General features: G+C 53.2%; 1 protein-coding gene across 5 annotated transcripts in view; it reads left to right on the forward strand.

Moving 5' to 3' along the window:
* The window catches only part of CPT1B (carnitine palmitoyltransferase 1B), a 50,521-nt gene extending 36,864 nt beyond the window's left edge, over nt 1-13,657 (forward strand). For 4 of the 5 annotated variants that reach the window (XM_054036687.1, XM_054036858.1, XM_054036771.1 and 1 more), the window contains 3 exons: nt 9,752-9,865; nt 11,852-11,944; nt 13,316-13,657. In XM_054036687.1, the coding sequence (XP_053892662.1) occupies nt 9,752-9,865; nt 11,852-11,944; nt 13,316-13,405 (297 nt within the window). In that variant the 3' untranslated portion in view covers nt 13,406-13,657. The remainder of the gene's footprint in view (nt 1-9,751; nt 9,866-11,851; nt 11,945-13,315) is intronic. The other variant, XM_054036938.1, reaches the window with a different exon arrangement.
* The last annotated feature ends 2,285 nt before the right edge of the window (nt 13,658-15,942 follow it).

The raw sequence follows: 15,942 nt of genomic DNA on the forward strand, positions 1-15,942 counted from the left end.
ACAAAAGAAAAGGTTCTTCCGATCCCAAAGGATCAGCCACATACCCAGGTTCAATTATAACTTAGATCTTACCCAAAATACACGCTATAGCCAATTCTTATTAACTAAACTAAAATTTATTAAAAAAGAAAAGAGAGAGTGTTGGTTAAAAGATCAATCTACAGACAGACTTGAATTCAACTCTTGAGGTTCAGACACATAGCAGAGATGAGCTTGTAGTTGCCAAAAGTCCTTTTAGAAATAGTCCATAGGTTATAGTCCAATGTCCATATTCAGGGTGACTCCAGTCAGTGACTGGGGATCTCAATTTTTGTGGCTTAAGGTTTCCCCTTCTTGAAACCCAAAGCAGATCTGAGATCAAGTAGGATCATGTCCCAGGGTTCTTATACATTTCCAGCAGCCTTTTGGCCTGAGAAAACAACAGGCCTAACTCTCCTTCTGCCAAACATCCTGGCAATTAGCACAGGGTAATTTATCCATTAAACAGTTCAGATACAGGTTACCACAACCTTCATAGAGACAATAATACTATTTCCCTCAAGTGTCATCATAAATGTTAATATTCCTTTTTTGATCTTTGAATTAAAGTTATAGCAATAGACAAGACTTGTTTGCTTATATCACAAGACCTGAGCAAACATCTACCCTTGAGATCTCTAACAGTGCAGACTTGCATTTCAAAGCTCTATTTATTTACATATCTTCCTAACCAGTCCTTAAGGTTCACCCCTGGGTCAGGTCAGTCTGAGTTAATTAACTCTTTCTGGCCCTGTCACCGTCCAATGAAATATTATATTAGACTCATAACATCACAATTTGTTTACTAAATTAAAAATTACTGGGAACTGTGTGATTATGAGAGACTGACTTCCCGGATATAGATCGGAGGACAAGTGCTACTAAGAATGGTAGAGCCCAGGTATTCCTGACTGTGATGGCTGACAGTCATCTTCACCAGATATGCCCTGAACCCACAAGAGGAGATGCTATTGTAGATTTTGTATTGGGAGGTGGCGAGGCCTTCACAGAAGAGCTGGTTGTAGGGGACAACCTTGGTTCCAGTGATCACGAGCTAATTCATCTTAAACTAAATGGAAGGATAAACAAAACTAGATCTGCAGCTATGGGCCTTGATTTCAGAAGATCAAACTCTAAAATCATGAAGGGAATGAGTCCGGGAAGTGGAGTGGAGTGGACTGAAGAACTCAAGGATCTGAATGTGGAGGAGACCTGAAATTACTTTAAATGAAAGTTGCAGAAGCTCTGTGAAGCCTGCAGGCCAAGCAAGGGGAAAACATTCGTAGGGAAGGGTTGCAGGCCAAGCATCTCAAACAGGTGATTAGAGAAAGCAGAAAGCCCACAAGGAGTGGAAGAAGGGAGGGATCAGCAAGGAAAGCTGCCTCTTGGAGGTCAGGAAGTGTAGGGATAAAGTGAGAACTGCCAACAGCCAAGCAGAGTTGGACCCTGCAAAAGGAATTAAAATGATAGTAAAAGGTTCTAGAGCCATGTAAATAAAAAGAAAACAAGGGAAGAAGAAATGGGACCGTTAAGCACTGAGGATGGGGTGGAGATTAAAGATAATCTAGGTGTGGCCCAACACCTAACAAATACTTTGCCTCAGTTTTTAATGAGGGTAATGAAGAGCTTAGGGGTAGTGGCAGGGTGGCCAATGGGAAGGAGGATATGGAAGTAGAAATGACCACATCCGAGGTGGAAGTCAAATACAAACTATTTAATGGGACTAAATTGCGGGGGGCAGATAATTTCCATCCAAGAATATTAAAGGAACGGGCACATGAAATTGCAGGCCCAGTAGCAAGGATTTTTATGATCAACTTGGGGGTTGTACCCTATGACTGGAGAATTGCTAATATAGTTCGTATTTTTAAGTAAGGGGAAAATCAGGTGATTTGGAAAACTACAGGCCTGGAAGTCAACTGTATGCAAGGTCTTGGGAAAAATTCTGAAAGAGAAAGTAGTTAAGGACATAGAGGCAAATGGTAACTGGGATAAAATACAACATGGTTCTGCAAAAGGGAGATGGTGCCAGACCAACCGGATCTCCTTCGCTGAGAAGATACCTGATTTTTTAGACAAAGGAAATGCAGTAGATCTAATCGACCTGGATTTCAATATGGCATTTGAATTGAAAGGTGGATAAGGAACTGGTTAAAGGGGCGTCTACAATGGGTCACACTGCAAGGTGAACTGTCAGGCTGAAGGGAGGTTACTAGTGTTGTTCCTCAGGGATCGATCTTGGGTCCAATCTTATTTAACACACACATGCACACCCTGCACACACACATGCACACAGGCACCATGCACACCACCCCTCCACACACATGCACACCCTGCACACACACATGCACACAGGCACTATGCACACACCCTGCACACACACATGCACACCCTGCACACACACATGCACACAGGAACCATGCACACACCTCTCCACACACATGCACACCCTGCACACACACATGCACACAGGCACTATGCACACACCCTGCACACACACATGCACACCCTGCACACACACATGCACACCCTGCGCACACACAGGCTGTCACGGAGTCCCCGGGCGATGCTCTGGAACTGCTCCCTATGAAGCCAGTCAGGACTCTCGGGGAGCCTCCTCTCTCTGAGTTTTTTCCTTTCCAGACCAGGCGGTCACCTGATCTCTTTGTTCTCCAACACCTTTAGCTATCACCTTGCAGGGGGGAGGGGCCCAGGCCATTAGTTGCCAGGAGACAGGGTGTTGGCCATTTATGCACACTGGCCCTTTGCTCTGCAACAATTACACCACCTAGAGACTTAAGAAACGCATAGGGGAAACTGAGGCACCCCATCAATATTCAGAGGAAACATTAAGAACTGGCCCACTTCGACACACATGCACACCCTACCCCACCTGACACGTGTACACACACCCTCTCACCCACGCTCATCTGGTAACGCCCCCACAGACCAAGTGAGCTCCTCCTGGAGGCTGGGAAAGAGAGGGCCGGAGCCTTGTTGGTCTCTCCGTGTTCGCCTCTGGACCGGGATAGACAGAAGCAGGCCCGGCCTGCGAGCTCCTGTGACGTTATTGACATAAACTGGGACCATATAGATCATCGTTGCAACCAAGGTCCTGTAGTGGCACCCAAATCTTGTATAAAGGGGGTCAAATGGGGTGTCTAGGACAAGGTTATGGTTTACTGGTTATGATGATGCTGTCTATATGTATGTATCAGTTTTGTAGTCGAAGTTATGAATATTGGCTCTATACTGTCTGTATGGCAAACTTATGCTGTGCTTCTGGGTAACATCCCAGACAAGCTGAGATGAGCTCTGCCTAGCCTGCTTGATGGCCCATTAAGGCCCATCAGCTATACAATGGACCCATTGAGAGAAGGCAGATACGCCTTGTACCTCAGCAAAGTATGCAGGGACTGGCCCATGTGACTCCAGACTCCATTTTGCGGTAATTTTCCACAGTAAGAACAAAGAGGTGTTCTTACACCTGGAAAAGACTATATAAGGCTGATGCCTGATCTCCATCTGGTCTTCAATCCTGCTTCTTACCTCTGGAGGGACTTTGCTACAAACTGAAGCTCTGAACAAAGGACTGAATGACCCATCCCAGCTGGGGATGTATTCCAGAGACTTGATTTGAACCTGCAGTTTATTCCATCGCTGCTGCAAGCCTGAACCAAGAACTGTGCCATTACTGTATGTAATTGATTCCATTTAACTAATTCTAATTCTCATCTCTATCTTTTCCCTTTTATAAATAAACCTTTAGATTTTAGATTCTAAAGGATTGGCAGTAGCGTGATTTGTGGGTAAGGTCTGACTTGTATATTGACCTGGGTCTGGGGCTTGGTCCTTTGGGATCAGGAGAACCTTTTTCTTTTACTGGGGTATTGGTTTTCATAACCCTTTGTCCCCATAACGAGTGGTACTGGTGGTAATACTGGGAAACTGGAGTATCTAAGGAGATTGCTTGTGAGACTTGCAGTTAGCCAGTGGGGTGAGACTGAAGTCCTCTTAGTCTGGCTGGTTTGGTTTGCCTTAGAGGTGGAAAAAACCCCAGCCTTGGGCTGTAACTGCCCTGTTTGAGCAATTTGTCCTGAGTTGGCACTCTCAGTTGGGTTCCGCCAGAACCGCATTGTCACAGTGGCGTAGTCGTGCTTGGATCCACAGAACCAGGTCAATTAAGCTTTGGGTCAGAACCCCACGCTATCCAAATTTGAATTTTGGGATTGAGAGTTTTGTTGGTTAAAGAGCTGCTGCAATGGCTGAGCAAAGAGCATATGAGGGACTTGGCAAAAAAGCCCTGGAAAATTTGTGTTCAGAAAAGAGGATAAGCTTTAGAAAGAAAGCTACAAAGGAAGAACTGAGAAATCTGTTAATAGCCAGTGATCAGGGGGCAAGAGCACAGCCCTTACCTGAGGCTGCAGAAGATGCAGAAAAGATTAGGATGCAAAGGGTGACAAGTCAACTGCAATTTGAGCATGAACAGAAGCTAGCAGATCTTCGATTGCTGGAGAGGCAAAAAATAGCAGAGTTAGAAAGAGAGAGAGAGAAAGAGGCTGCTGAGAGAGAGAAAGAGGCTGCTGAGAGAGAAGAGAGAGCTCGTAAGGGACGTCTAGAACTGCTCGCTGCTGAACAGGAGACGGCCAGACTTCAGCTCCAAGTAATGGAAGAGCGGAGAAAGTCATCCCCACCTGGTACTCCACTTCCCCCCCACCATGAGAAAAACTGGGAAAGGATGTGTCCCATTTACAATGATACTGAGGATATAGAGGAGTTTTTGTCTACCTTTGAACGCCTCTGCAATCTGTACCAGATCCCTGAGGGTCAGCAAATGCCTGTCCTGCTGACCAGACTGACTGGAAAAGCCAGGGAGGTGTTTAATGACTTGGGGGAACAAGAAGCCTTAAATTATAAGCGGTTTAAGAATTCTGTGTTAAGGCGGTTCAAGGTTACTCCTGAATCTTACAGAGTTAAGTTTAGAGAGTTTAAAATGTCTAAGGATTGTACTTTTGTAGAATGTGCTCATAAGCTGATGGGTTTTGTTAAAAAGTGGGTTATGGGAGCCAAGGCGCATGGGAGTTTTGAAAAACTGCTGGATTTAATAACTTTGGAACAGTTCTTAGACATTGTGCCTGACAACGTGAGAGCAGCTGTGTGTGACAGGGACCCTGAGTCAGTCCTACGGGCAGCAGAGATTGCGGATGCCCATACCCAAAACAGGGCTCGAGAAGGGTGTAAAACCCCGGGGAAAACTGATCACCATTCTCCCCAGTTCAAGAGGAGGGAAGGATTTAAAAGTAAACCTGACTCTTCTAAAGGAGTTCAAGGGGGCCCGGGGGGTAGGAACTCACATCCCAGGACGGAACAGGTTACATGTTATCACTGTGGTATGCTGGGTCACATGAGACCAGACTGCCCGACACTGAAGGGCAGCCCAAAACCAGCAGCCCCAAATGCCACGGCAAATGCTAACCCTGTTGTTGTAAACTCACAGGCAAGCCACACAGAGCCCAGCATTGGTGCCCTGTGTGCAAATGCTGTTTCCGTGGTCTCTGAAAAATTTGACCTTAAAACTCACATTAGAGCTAAATATGGGGGAAATAATGCAGAGTTTATTAGCAGTGCAGAAGTTAATGGAGTGAGGTGTATGGCATGAAGGGACACCGCAGCAGATATTACTCTGGTTAAAGCAAGTCTTGTCAGGAAGGAAGATTATTTGCCAGGTGAAGATATAACTGTTGTAGCCTTATCTAAGTATTTTGTCAGGGTGCCTTTGGCTAAGATCCACCTGAAATGGAAGGGATTGGAGGGCACTATGGTTGTGGGAGTAAAAGACATAATCCCTAAGGATATTATGATTGGAAATGATATTAAAGCTATGGTCAGTCAAGTTAATACAAACCAGGCACAAGAAAGGAGTGATCCTAAGGTTGTGCCTATGGAGGGTTTCTCCAAAGGTTTGTCTTTGGAAAGTAGCGGTTTGGCTGTGAATGAAGTTTCTGAATATCTATCTAATGTCTCAGAAGTAAATCTGGAATTAGATCAAGCGAAGGGAGAGAAGAACAAGGAGATTTTGGATAAGCCTAGGCAGTCATGTGAGCTGATGGCTTCATCTAGTCAGCAGTTTGGGAAGGCAAGGAGAGTGGAAGATGAGTGTCCCTATACCTTATCTGTTTCCTGTGCGAAGAATAGTGACAGTAAAGGAAATGTGCCTGTGGCTGTCAGGGGTATTGACTTGCCTATGGAGGAAGCTACCCCAGTCTCCAAGCAGTTGTCTGTGAACAGCCCGGTGTGCTGGGACAAGGGAAATAAAGTCCCGAGCTGTATGTCTGGTAAAGAAAAATGCGTCTCCAACTCTTTTTTGTCTGTGGAGCAGACAGAAGGTGCCTTTCGGCCTGTGATGGTTGAGAGTAATTTAGTTGTCTCAGAGTTGGTTCTGGATTCAACTAAAGCCCAGGAAGGGAATGGTCCTAAGTTTGCATCTGCTGGGGAGAATGGCACCGTAACTAGGTTGCATCCAGTTAGTGTCTTAGCAAAATCCCAGAGACCAGACAATTCTGATGCTTGTATTGGGCCTGTTGCTCATGTGTGGTTGGAGAAGGGTGTAACAACTCTGTCTGATCAGGGTGATACCCTAGCCAGGGCACAAGAAGAGTAGAAAGGTAATTTGGTTGTGTTACCTACGGACAGTTTAACAACTTGTAGCAAAAAGGAAAAAATTTCTAAGCTGGTGTGTGGCAAAGAGAAGGGAAATATTTCTAACCTTTTATCTAGGAAGTCTATGGGTTCGCCTGAAAGGGGATTGTGTAGAGATCTGCCTGATGGGCCAGAGGTGATCCTAAATGTAAGTAAGTCCCAGACAGAGTCTGTTGTTGCTCAGGAAAGTGTGCCTTTAGAGCAAGCCCTAGGTGAAGAGGGTAAGGGCAGAATTTCTGTGAGGGGTGAATTGCTGCTTAGAAAAGCTCCTGGAGAAAGGAATCCTCATGGTACTCGGTGCAAGCAGTTCCCTGCAACTGAAGGGTGTGAGAGTAATTTAATCAAGGAAGTTTCAGTTCCTAGCAGCCAAAAATTGTCTGTTCTGAATGGATCCTCTGACTTTCCTTTTAAAAGATCCAGTGTGGGTAGCTTTGAGAAGGTTTCAGAGGAAGTAAAAGTTGTTAAGGAATTGAGGCAGCCCTATAACCAAGTGGCTGTGTGGGGCCAACTTGTTGGGGAGACAATGGTGTTGGAACAGGAATGTCTCCTTTCTGATTCTTTAAATGAGCAGTTTGTGCTTCAGGGTTTGAGGACAGATTTGGTTACTGATGTGTCAGAGCAGAGCAGTTTTATGGCTAAATGCTTGAGGATGCGGGGGAGAGCAAGCAAACTCTCACCCGCAGACTCTTTGGATTGGTGTGGTATCTCTTTAAGACAGAGTCCAGCCTTGGAAATGATAGCAGTTACGAATATGAAAACTGGTGGACTGGCTCTGGTCTGGGGTAGTGCAAATTACTTGCCTGGCTGGGAAAGGAAGAACTTGCTAATAGCTGTTAGCACAAAGGGCCCACCCCATCAGCCAGTGAATTCTGTTAAGCAAGAGAAATCGGGGTTTGATCCTGCAGGACAAGGAGGAAAGAGAAAACTGAATTTTGCAAAGGGAAGCCACAGGTTAACCCTAAAATGCCCAAACTCCAATGGTATTGAGCCAAAGGTGTGGCATGACAAACATGACTGTAGATGGACACTTGCAATGAACTTGTTGTTATTGCTAAATTTTGTAATTAACAATGTGCCTAATCTTTTGGAGAATCCCTTGAACATGTTAAAAGGAATACATGAGAACACACGTTATGTTAAAAGGCCTTGTTACACTGGGGTTTCACAGGTAATGCCTATAAACAATATGGGAACTTTTCACAGGGGAAAAGACATTCCAGATCTAATGTGCTGTATGAAAAGGAAGACTGAGGCACACTGCCATATTGCTTTCATGGCTAAATGCCAAGATTCCTGGACTATGAAGAACATTAATATTTGCATTTATTCGATGTTAATTGGGTTCCAAACGTTTGCCCGAGCTTGTATGGATAAAGTAGCAGTTTTCTTTAGCTCTTGGCAAGATCACATGAGACATACAGGAACCATGCTGCCAGAGCAGATCCAATCCACTATTGTTCTAACTAAGTGTTACCTTGAGTTTGTAAAGAGGTTCAATCATGTGGTTGAACATGATTTTGATAAACCATTTCTGTTATACACTGGTACGGCTTCTACCCCAATACTAGCTGTAATGAGACAGAACCCAGGATGGGGAGCTCTTGGGATGCAGTCAGTGATGTTTGTGTCATCCCTTCCTGCATCAATTTTGCGTTGGGGGTGTAACGTTATTGACATAAACTGGGACCATATAGATCATCGTTGCAACCAAGGTCCTGTAGTGGCACCCAAATCTTGTATAAAGGGGGTCAAATGGGGTGTCTAGGACAAGGTTATGGTTTGCTGGTTATGATTATGCTGTCTATATGTATGTATCAGTTTTGTAGTCGAAGTTATGAATATTGGCTCTATACTGTCTGTATGGCAAACTTATGCTGTGCTTCTGGGGGACATCCCAGACAAGCTGAGATTAGCTCTGCCTAGCCTGCTTGATGGCCCATTAAGGCCCATCAGCTATACAATGGACCCATTAAGAGAAGGCAGATACGCCTTGTACCTCAGCAAAGTATGCAGGGACTGGCCCATGTGACTCCAGACTCCATTTTGCGGTAATTTTCCACAGTAAGAACAAAGAGGTGTTCTTACACCTGGAAAAGACTATATAAGGCTGATGCCTGATCTCCATCTGGTCTTCAATCCTGCTTCATACCTCTGGAGGGACTTTGCTACAAACTGAAGCTCTAAACAAAGGACTGAGGACCCATCCCAGCTGGGGATGTTCCAGAGACTTGATTTGAACCTGCAGTTTATTCCATCGCTGCTGCAAGCCTGAACCAAGAACTGTGCCATTACTGTATGTAATTAATTCCATTTAACCAATTCTAATTCTCATCTCTATCTTTTCCCTTTTATAAATAAACCTTTAGATTTTAGATTCTAAAGGATTGGCAGTAGCGTGATTTGTGGGTAAGATCTGACTTGTATATTGACCTGGGTCTGGGGCTTGGTCCTTTGGGATCAGGAGAACCTTTTTCTTTTACTGGGGTATTGGTTTTTATAACCATTTGTCCCCATAACGTGTGGCACTGGTGGTAATACTGGGAAACTGGAGTGTCTAAGGAGATTGCTTGTGAGACTTGCGGTTAGCCAGTGGGGTGAGACCGAAGTCTTAGTCTGGCTGGTTTGGTTTGCCTTAGAGGTGGAAAGACCCCGGCCTTGGGCTGTAACTGCCCTATTTTAGCAATTTGTCCTGAGTTGGCACTCTCAGTTGGGTTCCGCCAGAACCGCGTTGTCACAGCTCCTCTCTGGCGTCTGCCTACCCCTATTCAGCCTCCCCAGGTGCGAAATTGCTCGTGTCCTCGTGGCACTGGGGGCGCTTACAGAAAGCCAGAAAAGGGCCAAGGGCCAAGACTCAGACGGGGATCCAGGGGTGTGAGTCTGGGCCCTGGGCTGTGGCTATGGCTGGCTCTGCTCTGGGTAGTGCTGGGCTCTGGAAGGGAGAGCCCTGGGCTCTGTGCAGAGTTTGGAGCCTCGCGCTGGAGGGGAGGTGGGGCTGGCAGGTGCATGGTGCTCACCGGAGCGTGGTTCTATGCAGGTGCTGGCTGAACCCTGGCGTCTCTCCACCAGTCAGACTCCCCAGCAACAGATCAAAATGTTTGATATGGAGAAGAACCAGGATCTCGTCTCCTCTGGTGGCGGCTTCGGCCCAGTGAGTTTTACTCCCGCCTGGGGCTTCCGTGCTGTATCTGGGCAGGGTGGGAGCATGTGGGACTGCGGCTGTGTGGGTGGGGAGGGTACTTTGGGCAAATGTAGGCTGGGAAGGGCACTTCAGAGGGTGCAGCGGCTGGGCAGGCAGGTGCCTTGGGTACATGCACAGGGGACGGGGCACCTCTGGTCTCTGCAGAGGCTGGGCAGGCGGGTGCCCTGGGTACATGCACGGGGGACAGGGCACCTCTGGTCTCTGCAGAGGCTGGGCAGGCGGGTGCCCTGGGTACATGCACGGGGGACAGGGCACCTCTGGTCTCTGCAGCGGCTGGGCAGGCGGGTACCCTGGGTACAGGCACGGGGGACAGGGCACCTCTGGTCTCTGCAGAGGCTGGGCAGGCGGGTGCCCTGGGTACATGCACGGGGGACAGGGCACCTCTGGTCTCTGCAGAGGCTGGGCAGGCGGGTGCCCTGGGTACAGGCACGGGGGACGGGGCACCTCTGGTCTCTGCAGCGGCTGGGCAGGGCGGGTGCCCTGGGTACATGCACGGGGGACAGGGCACCTCTGGTCTCTGCAGCGGCTGGGCAGGGCGGGTGCCCTGGGTACATGCACGGGGGACAGGGCACCTCTGGTCTCTGCAGAGGCTGGGCAGGCGGGTGCCCTGGGTACATGCACGGGGGACAGGGCACCTCTGGTCTCTGCAGAGGCTGGGCAGGCGGGTGCCCTGGGTACAGGCACGGGGGACGGGGCACCTCTGGTCTCTGCAGCGGCTGGGCAGGGCGGGTGCCCTGGGTACATGCACGGGGGACAGGGCACCTCTGGTCTCTGCAGCGGCTGGGCAGGGCGGGTGCCCTGGGTACATGCACGGGGGACAGGGCACCTCTGGTCTCTGCAGCGGCTGGGCAGGTGGGTACCCTGGGTACAGGCACGGGGGACGGGGCACCTCTGGTCTCTGCAGCAGCTGCACGGGCAGGCGTCCCAGCTGGGGCAGTTGGTGGAGCGAGGCTGCTCCGTGCGAGTGAGGGCAGCGAGTGTGACCCTATCGTTTCTCAGGGTGTCTGGCATTGCTGCAGCTCACGCGGCATCAGAACCCGAGTACCCTACCCTGCCCAGCCCAGCCTCTAGCTACCAGCCCCCATTCCCTGTGCTGGGACCGGGCAGGGTCTGAGTGACACATATATAAATGTGAGTCAACAGTGTGACACTGTTGCAAAAAAAGCGCACATCATTCTGGGCTGTATTAGCAGGAGTGTTGTAAGCAAGACACGAGAAGTCATTCTTCCGCTCTGATTAGGCCTCAGCTGGAGTATTGTGTCCAATTCTGGGCACCACATTTCAGGAAGGATGTGAACAAATTGGAGAAAATCCAGAGAAGAGCAACAAAAATTATCAAAGGTTTAGAAAACATGACCTGTGAGGAGAGATTGAAAAAATTGGGTTTGTTTAGTCTGGAGAAGAGAAGACTGAGAGGGGACATGAGAACAGTTTTCAAGTACATAAAAGGTTTCTACAAGGAGGAGGGAGAAGAATTGTTCTTAACCTCTGAGGACAGGACAAGAAGCAATGGGAGGTCTAGGTTGGACATTAGGAAAAACTTCCTCACTGTCAGGGTGGTTAAGCACTGGGATAAATTGCCCAGGGAGGTTGTGGAATCTCCCTCATTGGAGATGTTTAAGAGCAGGTTGGACAAACACCTGTCAGGGGTGGTCTAGATAATACTCAGTCCTGCCAGGAGTGCAGGGGACTGGGCTAGATGGTCTCTCGAGGTCCCCTCCAGTGCTACGATTCTGGGATGACTCCAGGTTGCTGAGCACAGAGCCGGGCACAGGGAAAGGCTGGCACCCACCCTGAGGCTGTTACTGAATGTGGTTCGCCTGGCGGCCCAACCGAGGCTGCCCCACCCACAGTCAGCGGCTCCAGCCCCTTCCTCCCGGCTGCATTCCCTCTCAGTGCTGCTGCCCATCCGCCTCTCTCTGACTGTCCCTGCAGGTGGCTGACGATGGATACGGCGTTTCTTACATCATTGCTGGCGAGAACCTGATCACCTTCCACATCTCCAGCAAGTTCTCCAGCCCTGAAACGGTCAGAGTCCCCCTCAGGCCTGGCTGGGCACAGACTGCCTGGCCGATGGGTGCCAGGCTAGGAACCCCTCCTGGGCCTCGTGGCCCATCAGCTTTTGTGGCTCTCCCTAGGAGAGGAGCCCCGGGGTACACGTAGCCAGCTGGAGGGCAGCCCTGAGGGGACACGGGGTCTGAGAGCCCTCCCCTGGGGCCCGCTGTCCTTTAGCTATGGGAATTGGCAGTGTGGGTCAGCCCCAGGGACCCATTTCGCCCCCTCTCTGATGAGCCAGGACTAGGACCTTCGGAGGGAGGGGCAAGGATTCTGGAATAACGTGCCCTGGGAGAAGTGTCTCCCAGCCTGTTCGGTTGTTGGCTGGCTCGTACCTGTCGCCAGGTCTTCCCTTCTGCGTTCATCTAAGCAGGGATGTTCCTGTTACCCAGGCCAATGCCTGGCCCTTGTTTGAACCTCACTACGTCGTACTCTCTCTGGCATCTTGTGGCAGTGAGTTCCACGGGTTAATTATAACATGGTGTAAGAAAAGCATTTCCTTTGATCTGTGTAAATGTGCTACCTGTTGGTGCCCTTGTGTGTCTCCTGGCTCCTCTGTTTTGGGACAGCACATGAGAGTGCCCTGCCCTCCATTTCTGTCCCTTCAGCATTTCCTACCTCTGGCACATTGCCTCTTTTTCAGCTCCTGTCTAAACAGCCAGGCTGTCCAGCCGCCATGGGATCTTGCCACCTGCCCCTGCCCCTCGATCCCTGCGGTTCCCTATCAGATCAGGGAGCATGGCCTGGCTCGCTGTAGCGCTTTTCCTGGCCCTGCAGTCTGTGGGCATTGTCCCTGTGACTCGCCTGGGGGCCAGATCTCCCTGCTGTCCCCGCAGACATCTGTCTCTGGGTGCCCCGTCTGTTGTGGTTGCTGCGCATGGGGTGGGTGCAGCCGTGGGGGCTGGGTTAGGGTCAAGCCTGCTGTCCGGGGCATGGGAGCGCCAGTCAGGCTCTCCCCACAGTGCACACTGGCTGAGGGTCAGGACGGGTGTGCAGATCACTCACCGACGGGGGCTTGGAAGCAGCGGTTGCAGGAACGGCCTCGCCCTGTAGCTGAGGTGTGTGCGGGGGTGGGGGAGCTGTGTCGGGGCCTGGCCCCTCTCAACTCCCTCCTGTTCCACTGACCCTCGTCCCTGTCCTGCCCTGTCCTGCTGTAGCACCCCCACTTCCAGAGCAGGATGGGCCCCTCCACATCCCGCAGCCCCCCGTCCCCCAATGCCATGGGCCTAAGAACACTGCCCACCTGGGGCTTCTCAAGCTGCCCCCTGCCGCTCCTGCCCCTGCTAAGCCACGACTCTAGCTGGGACCCATGTTAACCAGTTCCCATCTCCTCTCCCACCCCAGGACTCCAGACGGTTCGGGAGGAACATCCGCCAGGCCATGCTGGACATCGCAGACCTCTTCAACGTTCCTGCCAACAAGGTGGCCAACTGACCCCACGCCATGGGAGAAGCGACAGCCCCTGTGCCGGAGATGCATGAGGGCAGAGGGCGTGGCCCCAGAACACCGGGCGAGCTGCCGGGGCTGCCCCTCCGGTGCCAGCGCTCGCCCTGCGGTGGGTCCCTGCCAGTCAGAGCCCGCCCAGCCAGCCACGGGGACCTGGGGATGCACAAAGCCGTGGGAGAGGGTGCGGGAGATTTCCTCCCTCAATGTTACCGATAAAGAAGGCTCTTTGTGTAATGCCAACCTGGCTGCCGGGTGATGGACTCCGCCCGGAACTGGCGGGGACAGACAGAGGGAAGCTCCTGGGGAAAGGTGGGCAAGCATCCCCCACGCCACGGGCCAGGGAAATGAGAGTCGGGGAACACGTCCTGATGGCCAAGGGGAGTCCGGGCCTGTCTGAGACGGGAGGGAACGGGGCGGTAGATTCTGGCTGGGCTCGTGGCTGGGCCTTTGTGAAGGAAGCCGCTGGAAGTCTGGTCTAAATGGGACCTGGCTGGGCTTGGGGTGGGGGATGGGGTGATGGGGCTCTGGCTGGGTATAGGGGGGTCAATGGGGTGGGGGATGGGTGACGGGGCTCCGGCTGGGTAGGGGGGATCAGTGGGGTGGGGGATGGGTGACGGGGCTCCGGCTGGGTAGGGGGGGATCAGTGGGGTGGGGGATGGGTGACGGGGCTCCGGCTGGATGGGGGGGATCAGTGGGGTGGGGGATGGGTGACGGGGCTCCGGCTGGGTAGGGGGGGATCAGTGGGGTGGGGGATGGGGTGACGGGGCTCCGGCTGGGTAGGGGGGGATCAGTGGGGTGGGGGATGGGGTGACGGGGCTCCGGCTGGGTAGGGGGGGATCAGTGGGGTGGGGGATGGGTGACGGGGCTCCGGCTGGGTAGGGGGGGATCAGTGGGGTGGGGGATGGGGTGACGGGGCTCCGGCTGGGTAGGGGGGATCAGTGGGGTGGGGGATGGGTGACGGGGCTCCGGCTGGGGAGGGGGGTCAATGGGGTGGGGGATGGGGTGACGGGGCTCCGGCTGGGTAGGGGGGATCAGTGGGGTGGGGGATGGGTGACGGGGCTCCGGCTGGGTAGGGGGGGATCAGTGGGGTGGGGGATGGGTGACGGGGCTCCGGCTGGATGGGGGGGATCAGTGGGGTGGGGGATGGGGTGACGGGGCTCCGGCTGGGTAGGGGGGGATCAGTGGGGTGGGGGATGGGGTGACGGGGCTCCGGCTGGGTAGGGGGGGATCAGTGGGGTGGGGGATGGGGTGACGGGGCTCCGGCTGGGTAGGGGGGGATCAGTGGGGTGGGGGATGGGTGACGGGGCTCCGGCTGGGTAGGGGGGGATCAGTGGGGTGGGGGATGGGGTGACGGGGCTCCGGCTGGGTGTAGGGGGGGTCAATGGGGTGGGGGATGGGGTGACGGGGCTCTGGCTGGGTGTAGGGGGGGTCAATGGGGTGGGGGATGGGGTGACGGGGCTCTGGCTGGGGAGGGGGGGATCAGTGGGGTGGGGGATGGGGTGACGGGGCTCTGGCTGGGTGTAGGGGGGGTCAATGGGGTGGGGGATGGGGTGACGGGGCTCTGGCTGGGGAGGGGGGGATCAGTGGGGTGGGGGATGGGGTGACGGGGCTCCGGCTGGGGAGGGGGGGATCAGTGGGGTGGGGGATGGGGTGACGGGGCTCCGGCTGGGGAGGGGGGGATCAGTGGGGTGGGGGATGGGGTGACGGGGCTCCGGCTGGGTAGGGGGGGATCAGTGGGGTGGGGGATGGGTGACGGGGCTCCGGCTGGGTAGGGGGGGATCAGTGGGGTGGGGGATGGGGTGACGGGGCTCCGGCTGGGTGTAGGGGGGGTAAATGGGGTGGGGGATGGGGTGACGGGGCTCCGGCTGGGTGTAGGGGGGGTCAATGGGGTGGGGGATGGGGTGACGGGGCTCTGGCTGGGTGTAGGGGGGGTCAATGGGGTGGGGGATGGGGTGACGGGGCTCCGGCTGGGTGTAGGGGGGGTCAATGGGGTGTGGGATGGGGTGACGGGGCTCCGGCTGGGGAGGGGGGGATCAGTGGGGTGTGGGATGGGGTGACGGGGCTCCGGCTGGGGAGGGGGGGATCAGTGGGGTGGGGGATGGGTGACGGGGCTCCGGCTGGGTAGGGGGGGGTCAATGGGGTGGGGGATGGGGTGACGGGGCTCCGGCTGGGTGTAGGGGGGGTCAATGGGGTGGGGGATGGGGTGACGGGGCTCTGGCTGGGTGTAGGGGGGGTCAATGGGGTGTGGGATGGGGTGACGGGGCTCTGGCTGGGTGTAGGGGGGGTCAATGGGGTGTGGGATGGGGTGACGGGGCTCCGGCTGGGGAGGGGGGGATCAGTGGGTTGGGGGATGGGGTGACGGGGCTCCGGCTGGGTAGGGGGGGATCAGTGGGTTGGGGGATGGGGTGACGGGGCTCCGGCTGGGTAGGGGGGGGGTCAATGGGGTGTGGGATGGGGTGACGGGGCTCCGGCTGGGGAGGGGGGGATCAGTGGGGTGGGGGATGGGTGACAGGGCTCCGGCTGGA

This window comes from Malaclemys terrapin, chromosome 1 (genome assembly GCF_027887155.1).
Source record: "Malaclemys terrapin pileata isolate rMalTer1 chromosome 1, rMalTer1.hap1, whole genome shotgun sequence".
In the NCBI taxonomy this organism is placed as follows: domain Eukaryota; kingdom Metazoa; phylum Chordata; order Testudines; family Emydidae; genus Malaclemys; species Malaclemys terrapin.